At 57.3% G+C, this 9,955-nt stretch overlaps 2 protein-coding genes across 2 annotated transcripts in view; one reads left to right on the top strand and one right to left on the bottom strand.

Annotated features, from left to right (window-relative positions):
* The window catches only part of LOXL2 (lysyl oxidase like 2), a 101,479-nt gene extending 99,751 nt beyond the window's left edge, over positions 1-1,728 (top strand). The window contains exons 14-15 of the mRNA XM_006771928.2: positions 25-136; positions 843-1,728. Coding sequence (XP_006771991.1) covers positions 25-136; positions 843-922 — 192 coding nt within the window. The 3' untranslated portion in view covers positions 923-1,728. The remainder of the gene's footprint in view (positions 1-24; positions 137-842) is intronic.
* A 1,167-nt stretch (positions 1,729-2,895) lies between these two features.
* Positions 2,896-9,954, bottom strand: R3HCC1 (R3H domain and coiled-coil containing 1; the record flags this gene model as incomplete). The annotated part of the gene is made up of 7 exons (XM_015569246.1): positions 2,896-3,201; positions 4,062-4,157; positions 4,686-4,756; positions 6,633-6,805; positions 7,758-8,361; positions 9,153-9,290; positions 9,611-9,954. Coding segments are annotated over 7 exons (1,563 nt in total), but the record flags the coding sequence as incomplete, so codon positions are not given.
* Between the last annotated feature and the right edge of the window lies 1 nt (position 9,955).

The following is a 9,955-nucleotide window of genomic DNA, read 5'->3' as shown; positions in this document are numbered from 1 at the left end:
CCAGTCCGACCAACTCTCCCCCAGGTTGTCATTAACCCCAACTACGAGGTGGCAGAGTCTGACTACACCAACAACATCATGAAGTGCAGGACCCGCTACGACGGCCACCGCATCTGGATGTACAACTGCCACATAGGTGAGGCCCCTGGACAAGCCCCCCTCCCCCGGGGTCCCCCCCAGGGCCTGCCAGGCCCTCCACCCCCGCCCCCCGTGGGACAGGCAAGGGCGTCCCTGCTTTCTCAAGGAGTCAGAGCAGCTCCCTAATTTGGGGGCAGAGCTCGGGATGCCGCCAGCCTCCCCTTCCCACGCAGGGGACACACGAATGGCCTGGCTGCGGGTTGGGCTTTCACACCAGCCTGGCCGAGGGGGCGGCACAGAACCAGCGGCCAGCACGGACCCCACCGCTATTTGGGGGCGGGAGCTGAGGCCACACCTCATCGTGCATGTGACCTCAAACCTGTGGGCGGCAGCAGCCTGTGGCTCTGTGTATCGTTTTCTTGCCCGGAACTAGACACTAGTGAACCAATGTGGCCTTGGTCGCCAGAAAAGCTTTCCTTGCGTTACACAACCTGGGGCACGGGAGGGAGGCCGAGCCTTCTCCTCTGCAGCAAGTGGTGGTCCTCACTCGTGGTGAGGGCAGCCTGAGCCCACGGTGTTCATTCACCGCTTCGCTCCACTCCCAGAGCACCTGGTGCTGCCCGGTGGTGCACACAGAGGTGCCCGGCAGGCCCCCTGGTGGAGGGTGGTGGCTCCAGGCCCCAGGCCGGCGGCTGACTATTTCATCCAGGGCAAGGGCTGCGCGTCTGGTGTGCTAAACTGTCTCTCCGATGCCCACCCCTCAGGTGGTTCCTTCAGTGAAGAGACGGAAAAGAAGTTTGAACACTTCAGTGGACTCATAAACAACCAGCTCTCCCCGCGGTAAGGCAGCTGCGGGCCGCTCCCGCCTGCGGGCTCTAACCGATGGACGCCCCCCCCCCCTCGCCCGCCTGCCTGCCCGCCCGCCGTCCAGACCCTGCGGCCACGGCCACGCTCAGGAGGAAGGGGTGCCCCTGACTTGCTGGGGCTGCTGCAGAGCCTGGCGGCTCCCAGGAGTGAGTGTCCGCAGGCCGTGGGAGCAGCGCACCAGCCATCCTGTCCGGGACCCCCGGTTGTCATCAACGTGTCCCATCCAAACCACCGCCCCCCAAGCCTGACACCAACCACCCTGCTCTGCTGACCACTGATAACATGGGGCCAGTTCCTCCTCAGGTGCCACTTTGGCGATGCCAGCTTAAACCTGAGGGGTCAGGCTGACTCGCTTCTCCTCCTCTTAGGTCGTTTCCAGCCAACTTGAATGTGTAGAGCTCTCTTCCAGCTACTGCCTCTCCTCCCCTCCGTCCTACCCACGTATAAAATAAGCTGCCACACGTTTTCTGAGAGGTGAGCTCAGAGTTGGTGCTTCTCCCCGCACCCCCGCGTCCTATTTCCAAGACATTATTATATTATATTTTCATGGACTTTGAAACACAAAGTAGTGGTATTTAATATTGGCGATCTAGGCCTTTGAAAATATAGCTCAAAGGAAAACCCGCCCACCTGTGTGGCTCCCGTTTCTGTCCTTGCGAGGCGGCGGGTAACTGCTAACGGTGCTATAACCAGGGTCTCGGGTGACGAGGACACTCACGGAACACCATGTCATCACGGACACTTACACATACTTGAAACTTGGAATAAAACATTGACGACGTGCGTCTGTGTTTCATTTGGACCGCGGTCCGCCCCCTGAGCAGCAGAGCACCTGTGTAGTCGGCCGGGAGCCTTGTGCCCTCGGGTCCACTCCCGCAGAGAGCTGGGGTCTGGTGTGGCTGCAGGGGGTCCCCTCCAAACACCCCCAAAGGAGCAACACCTGCCCCTCGAGAGCTGCCCAAGGTCACAAAAACACAAGTCACCACCTCTGAGCTCTTGCTTTTTGCTGGTTTTTGTCAGGGGCACAGCAGCTGTTAGGCCCAGAAGGGACATCTAGCCTCCACACGGGCTCCGTCCAAACCAGAAAACAGTGCTCCGGGGCCTGTCCGTGCAGCTGCTCTTGTGGGGGAGGCAAACTCGGTGGCCACTTCAGAGTTCACCACGTGGCCTTGTGCGTGTTTATTTCTGCACGGAGCCTTTGTAGCTGTGCTGACAAAGACATTGGGGCCGGTCCAGGGTGGGCCATCAGCACTCCCATAGCCACAGCCACTCTGCACTCCCCAAAGCAGGTTAGGGCACCCAGCTCATGAGGGGAAACCACACAGGGGTCACACAACGGGTGCAACCTCCTCCCCAAGCCGGGCAGGTTCTGCACAAAAATGCCTCTGGGCCCAGCGGAATCCCTCCAGGCAGTCTTGTGAGAGACCAGTTTCTTCAGCGTCCCCAGGTCTAAAATGGGAGGCAAACAGCACCCTCTAGTGTCCCACGGCAGACTGTATTTTGAAGCAATCACGGAATTTTTGTTAATTCTCACCCTGAGGGTATTTTTTTCCACGGAGAGTGGAAGGGAGGAAGGGAAGGAGCGGGAAAGAGAGACACATCAATTGGTTGCCTCCCACATGCTCCCCGGCCAGGCCAGGGATGGAACCTGCAACCCAGGTAGGTTGCCCTTGACCAGGAATCAAACCCATGACCCTTCGGCATGCAGGCTGACGATCTAACCCAGCCGTGGGCAAACTACGGCCCGCTTGAAATGAATGAAACTATTGAAAAAAAAGACTGTGCCCTTTTATGTAATGATGTTTACTTCGAATTTATATTAGTTCACACAAACACTCCATCCATGCTTTTGTTCCGGCCCTCCGGTCCAGTTTAAGAACCCACTGTGGCCCTCGAGTCAAAAAGTTTGCCCACCCCTGATCTAACCATTGAGCAATACCAGCCAGGGCAGATTATGACAACTTTGTTTATTTTTTCTCAACTTCTGGAAGTAGACCAAATTGAAGCCCACCACGCCCCACAGTGACGCTCCAACGGGAGGACAGGGCTGCTCTGTAAAGGCTTGTGGTGTTGAGGTACCAGCTTGTCACAGGGTGTTGATCCAGGCTGGCCGGGCCTCTCAGGGCCTTGGGGAGGTAGGAGACTCAACAGCAGGCCGCTCTTTCTTGTTGTGTTGAAGCCCCAGGGCCCGGGCCACCAGCCTCCGGGCCACAGCTGTACTTGTCTGTGGTCTCTCCTTCGCCAGACGCAGGAGCTCTGAAAGGAAACCCCGTGGGGTGGGGACTTGAATTCAAGACCATGACCACCTCCCCTCCCAGTGACAGCAGCCTCAGAGGCCATCTGAGCCAACCTCTAGGACCAGTGTGCCCGCAGCCTGGCCAGATGCAGTGAGAGGAGCCCGCCTCGGGCTGCCGGGTCCTGACCTAATCCTGCCACCTCTCTGTGCCCTGCCTGTTTCTCCACCTCCACAGTACACCCCCCTGCTCTGTAGGGCCATGTGGGAGGGAAATCACGTCAAGGTGGGACACTGAGAGCTCTGGGACAGACAGGGTATTTATTGTCCCCAAAAACACGGGGCAAAGGCCACACGATCCAGAGTGTTGAGGGAGTCGGCAGGCCTCTACAAGTCCCCATCATGCTTTCTGGAAGGAGAAGGGGCCGGGGAGGAGCCATCACTTATTTGGCACCTTTTGTGTGCCTCGCCTCTCCTCTCCCGGTGGGTTTGCCAGGCTCTTGTATCTACGCCGCCAGCATACTGTGTATGGTCTGCTTATTGTACAGAGAAAGAAACCAACTCACAGACATTAGGTGGCTCAGTCAAGGTCAACTTAAATAAGTGACAAAGCCAGGATCACACGCAGGGCGGACTTTCACCCACTGCTCAACACCGTTCCCACGGACTTGTGGAAAAGACCCAGCTTCTCCCTGAGCAGGTGTGAGCGGGAGGGCAAGCCCCGAACAGGGCAGCTGGCAGACGCCTGCTGGGCGTCCCCGACACCCGGGTGTGGGAGGAGCACCCCACTGGCCATTGAGCTCAGGGGTCCTCAAGCAGAGAGCTGAACAAGGGGGGCTGACCGACGCACACGGCCTGCCCCGCGGGACAGCCGCTCCCTTACTTGGCCTCTGCAAGGCTTTCAGCTTCGACTGCTTGCTTCCCTGCGTGAGGGGCCGGATCTTGAGCCCTGAGAACTCCCTGGTCAGGGCTTCAGCAGCTGTGGAAAGAAAACATCTGGAGCCATCCTCTCCTCTTCCTGGAAAGGCCCCCTCAGGGCCCAGGAGCACACATAGCACCCAAAACCAATGCAGCCACTTCATGCGCCCATTCAAAGCCCAGGGACAGGGCTGCCTGGAGGCCACTGTGCCAGCTGCCCACCCACCCCCTCCCCACATGCCTGCATGGCCCCGCCCGGTGCTCAGAGGGAAAACCTGTGAGCCCAGCCTCCACCCTCCGCCCTGCGCTGCTTTAGACCTAGAAAAACAGCACTTTCAACACGTGGAAGCACCTAGGGCTTGGCCTGTGACATGTGCTCAGTGTCACCTGCACCCAGAGCCTCTGGACGGAGGGCACTAACGTGAATAGGAAAGGCTGTGACTGCCGGGCCGAGCCCACCTGCTCCCTGGGCTCCTGCATCAGGGCTGGGAGTGGGCTGCAACCTGGACCCGGGCGGTCTACACCAGGGAGCCAGGGCCCCTCCCTTTCAGTGACAGAGAAAGGGCCGAGCCCACGTGAAGCCGCCTACCTGAGGCCAGGCAGGGAAAGACGCCGAGCGCATGCGTGTCGTCCACCCACTGAATCTTCAACTCCTTCTCTCTGAGACGGGGAAGAGGAGGCAGAGAGACTATGAAAGCAAACGGGCACAACCCTTTCTGCTACAGGAAGTTCCCTCCCACCTCCGATCCACAAACACTATGAGCCCAAGACAAGTTCCATCTCCTCGGGGAAGGAGACACTCATGCACAACAGACCTTCTCTGAAGACCATGTGGTTGGCTTCAGCAAGACCAACCACCCGCTGGTCGGGTGGGTCCCTACTCCTGGGTCTGGCGAAGCCAGGACTGAGAGAGCTCAAAGTCGCAACACCCAGGGGGATGGAGGCTCCTACTGGCGCTGGCACAGCCCCCAAGGGCGTGGGGTCAGAGGCTGGAGACAAAAGGGTTGTGTGGCAGGGACACGGGACAGCGCCTAAAATCCGCATGTGTGTGTTACTGCTCCCCGTCAACTTTCCTCCCAGTGCTCAGGCCAGCAGCCCGAGTCTGAGGCCACACAGCAGCTCCCGCCCTGCTCCTCTGCGGGCCAAGGCTACGCTGGCTGAAGAAGTCACAGGTGCCCTGGGTTGGCCACGTGGAAAAAGGGATTTTTATTTATTCATTTACTTATTTTTGTTAATTCTCACCTGAGAATATTTTTTCCATTGATTTTATTTCCTTTTGTTAATCCTCACCCGAGGACATTTTTCCACTGATTTTTAAGGAGAGTATAAGAGGGAAAGACAGAGAGAAACATCGATGTGAGAGAAACACATCGATTGGTTGCCTCCAGGCCGGGGAGGAGCCTACAATCAAGGTTTGTGCTCTTAACAGGAATTGAACCTGGGAACCTTTGGTCCGCAGGCTGACGCTCTATCCACTGAGCCAAACCTGCTCTATCCATTGAGCAAAACCGACTAGGGCTCCATTGACTTTTAGAGAGTGGAAGGGAAAGGAAGAGACAGAGAGAGAATCACATCGATTGGTTGCCTCCCGCACGCGCTCTGAACAGGGCTGGGGATGGAGCCTGCAACCAAGGTACATGCCCTTCAACAGAATCGAATCCAGGACCCTTTAGTTTGGGGGCCTATGCTCTATCCCAGGGGTCCTCAAACTACGGCCCGCGGGCCACATGCAAATACAAATATTGTATTTGTTCCCATTTTGTTTTTTTACTTCAAAATAAGGTATGTGCAGTGTGCATAGGAATTTGTTCATAGTTTTTTTTAAGCTATAGTCCGGCCCTCCAACGGTCCGAGGGACAGTAAACTGGCCCCCTATTTAAAAAGTTTGAGGACCCCGGCTCTATCCACTGAGCCATATCAGTTAGGGCAGGAAAGGGATTTTTAAAAGCATACGTAGGAAAAGAGAAGGGGGACTGGAGAAAGGAAAATGATAATTAAAAAAAAGAAGAAGAAGAAGAAGAAGAAGAGAAGACTGGAGTTGAAGTTAAGGAATTTGGGGGAAAAGGAGAAGTTTTTTCTCTGGGTATATCCCTTCAGCTCCCATTTCCACCCAATTCTTCCCCAGACTCAGTTCCTGCACAGAGATGGCCCTCATTCTGTTGACGGACTGAATGGGTAGCTGAGATGTGGAACAAGGAGGTGGGGGGTGGGCTGCCTGCATCCTGCATCGGGAGGAGGGCGCCACTGGGGCTGGCAGGTATGTGGGCCTGCAAGGGTGCTGCATGTGCCAGTAGGACCAGCTCTAGGGCCTCTGGAACACGCCTACAACCAAAAACCGCTCTCCTCTTTCCCCACACGGCCAGTGGGCTGAACTGCCCAGAAGTATGGAGCCCACAGCACTGGCATCTACTTTCTGCCTTTCTTTCTAGATGGCTGGGCACTGGGAGAGGGGCCCAACAACAAAGGCGTGTCCTAGGTCCTCTCTAGAGGGAGCGCCCCGTCTCCTCTGCCTCCCCGAAGCCTGGCCTGTACTCACTGGAACTCGGAAAATGCTGCCAGCAGGTCCTCCGTCTTGAGTGTCGAGTCAAAGTCGTAGATCTCCACCACGTGGGCAAAGTCCTGCTCTCCCGGCAGCTCCTCTGTGAAGGAGGACGTGTCCACATGGATCTTCTCCACCTGAATCTCCTTCTGGGTCAGGTTGTCCGTTATCTGGGGGAGATCAGGCCGTTTAGCTGGGCGAGCTCTGGCACAGGGCTCCACACAACTGCTTGCAAACCCACAGAATCCTGCAGGCTTCTGGGTGGGCGGCGGGGGGGGGGGGTTAAGGGTGAGTTCCCGTGGGAGCCACACCTGGCAGGAGCCTAGGAAAGGCAGCACACAGGAGTGGAAGATGGAGAAGGGCTGGTAGTGAGGGAGGGAACTTGCTTTAATGGAGCCCCCACTGGGTGACTGGCACCCACACATTATGTTTCATGGAATCCTGAAAGCTCTATTCTATATATCTGCTTCACAGAAGGGGACACTGTAAGTCAAGGAATTAAGTAATTCTGCCCCAAAGATGCAGTCAGTAGAGACAGAGTTGGGCAAGTCCAGGATCTTTCCTTCCCTCCTGAATGATGTGATATTAAGCAAGTCTTTCTGGTCTCCATCCTTCACCTATAAAATAGCAATAAAACACACCTGCCCTCCCATCTGAACACCACAGCCAGTCTCAGGGAGACTGTTTCCAAGCAAACAAGATCTGTAAGCCAAAGCTTCTGGCAGAAGAAAAAAATTCATGACCAACATCTGCAGTTCCTTACAAAGCAAGCCCACATACATCCTATCTGCTACCTTGTGAAGGATGTAGTATCACCTGCTTTTCAGATGAGGAAACCGAGACTCAGAAAAGCAAAAGGACTTGCCCGTAGTCAAATAGCTCCTATGTGGTGGAGCTGGGACCCAAATCCACACCCTGACCCCATACCCATGAGCCTCCTCCCTCCACGGTGTCAGTCCTGACTCCTTCGGGCCAAAGCGCCGTGCTTTACCTCCATGTCCCCTCAGGGACCCCTATCACCCAACACACGGCCCCGCCCCTCCATGACCCTTGGTCCCAGCCACCCAGGACTGCACCCACCTCACTTCCGCCCTCCCTTTTCCGGGCTTAAGAGCTCATCACCTCCTGCAGCAGCTCACTGTAATCTTCCTCGGAGAAGCTGCCAGGCCCCTCAACTTCCACCTCTTCCTCTTCCTCCTCTGCTGCCACACTCTTCTCCAGCTCACTCCCATTCCCCTCTTCCAAGTCCAGCTGCGCACCGGACAAAGGCTGTGTGGCCTTCTCCGGGCTGTCTCCGGTCCCTGAGTGGCTCCCAGGCCCCGAGGGCTCAGTTCCCCCTGGGTCCTGCAGCTGCTCATTCTCGCATGGCGGGCGGGGGCCCTGGAGGTCCTCTGTTGCCTGAGTCTTCAACACAGGAGGTTCCTGAGCGGCACTGGGGTCCCCAGCTCCAACATCTCCAGGCTCTTCCAGGAGTCTGCCAGCAGGAACCTCAACCTTGTGCCCCGGGGGAGGGGTTGGCGCCCATTCTTCTGGCTTGCGCAGTACCCGAGGCACGTACAAAGCCTGGTCCGGCTTGCGTCCTCGATGCCCCCGCCCCCTGCCTGCCCGCGCCCCTCGGGGACCAGCAGCCGGTCCCTGGTTTGAGGTGGGCCACGGACCTCGGGACTTGCTAGGGTGGGAGGCAGGAGGGCGGCAGGGGACAGAGAGTCCATCTGAACTGGGTAACCTGAAGCAGGAACAGAAGGTGATCAGAGCATGTCTGGGCTCCAAGGAAAATGATCTACTGGAGTGATCAGCCATTCAGGCCTGAGGCTCTCAAGTCAGCATTAGGCAAAACCCAACGTCAAAACCCTTGAAAATACCTTAGGAGGGCAGCCTAGCAGAGTCTGAACACTATCTCTGACGTAGCCCCAAGCAGCCAAGCTCTCCCTCCAGTGTTTAAACTGCGTTAGAGATGGCCGAAATTCTGTTATGTACCAGGTAAATACCTGGTGGTATTAGGAAAATATTAAACCTGGTTCAATCCTGGGTTTTGGCAACCAAAAAAAAAAAAAGGCAAACACGGGGCTCCTAGTCATTATAAGATCCTAAGAGATGCACTGGACACAGAGATGAATGAAGGCTCTGATGAGCTTCTCACATTCACTGAATGGCCTCTGGGGCACCCGCTCCGAGTCATGCGCTGACACCCTCATTGCTTAAACTGCGTTCTCTCTCTCTCTCTCTCTCTCCTCTCTCTCTCTCTGTTTTGGCCCAACAAGTATGGCTGAATTTGCTAAATGAACTCCACAAACAATGCACATCTATTCCACTACTGAAACAAACACCGCTGACTTTAAGCAACTGAGGCTGGGGATAGAGGCAGCAGCCTGGGGGCTCTTTGCCCCAATTTCCTGACAAGCCGGGCCCCCCCACCCCCCGCCTTGCACTCCCTCCTCCCAGAGGCTGATCAGATCACCTACCTGCCCACACCCACAAGGAACTACCGAGGACCCTCGAAGGCAGCAGGATACACACCTGATGTCCAGGTGACAGATGACCGTCCTCCTCTTCCAGCCTTCCCCAACAGAGAAGCTGCTCAAAAGATCAAAATTCTCTGCCGTCCTGTGGATCAGGTACCGAAGGCGACTGGAGAGTGGGGGGAAGAGAAGGACCCTGGGAAGGGGCAGAGGAGTCTGAGCAGGGGCGCCAGGCGCAGCCTCTGCGGCCTGACCAACCCCCCAGGTGCGCTCCCAGTTTAAAGGTGGCCTGACACCAGGCTCCCTCTGCCCCTTTGAGTCTGGAGCTGACTGCAAAGGGCCTGGGCACGGCGGTTCTATCTGGGAGAGGCCAGAGTGCAGGTCGGGAAGCCTAAAGGCCAAGGGCAAAGACGACTGCAGGCCCGCTACCCCGGAGGCATCACTGGGGAAGGGGCAGGGGGGCGGAGTGCACCCTGTCCTTCCTGGCCGCAGGGCGGGCCCCTCCAACACCCTTACTTGGACAGCTGCTTCTGCAGCAGGAAGCGGTCCAGCTCTTCCTGGACGCGCTGCACGAAGTCATTCTCCGTCGGGGAGAGGAAGACGCCATCCAAGCAAAGGAGGGCCAGGGTGAAGGGTGGGAGAGCCTGTGGGCAGACGGCCAGGGGCAGGGTCAGGGCACAGAGCCGAGCCACGCCAACCCCGCAGTGTCGGCGCTGCAAGGGACTCGAGGCATCGTGTGCAGGTCTCTCCTCCGACCAGAGAGAAGCAGGCTCCGAGGCGGGAAGGAGCGTGCCCAGACCTCCCGGCACAACAGCAGCTCTGCACGGAGGGGCCCCGCCCCGCAGGCGCACGCTGCCCCCG

Source organism: Myotis davidii, unplaced genomic scaffold (assembly GCF_000327345.1).
Source record: "Myotis davidii unplaced genomic scaffold, ASM32734v1 scaffold1166, whole genome shotgun sequence".
In the NCBI taxonomy this organism is placed as follows: Eukaryota; Metazoa; Chordata; class Mammalia; order Chiroptera; family Vespertilionidae; genus Myotis; species Myotis davidii.
This window is presented reverse-complemented; position numbering and strand designations above follow the sequence as displayed.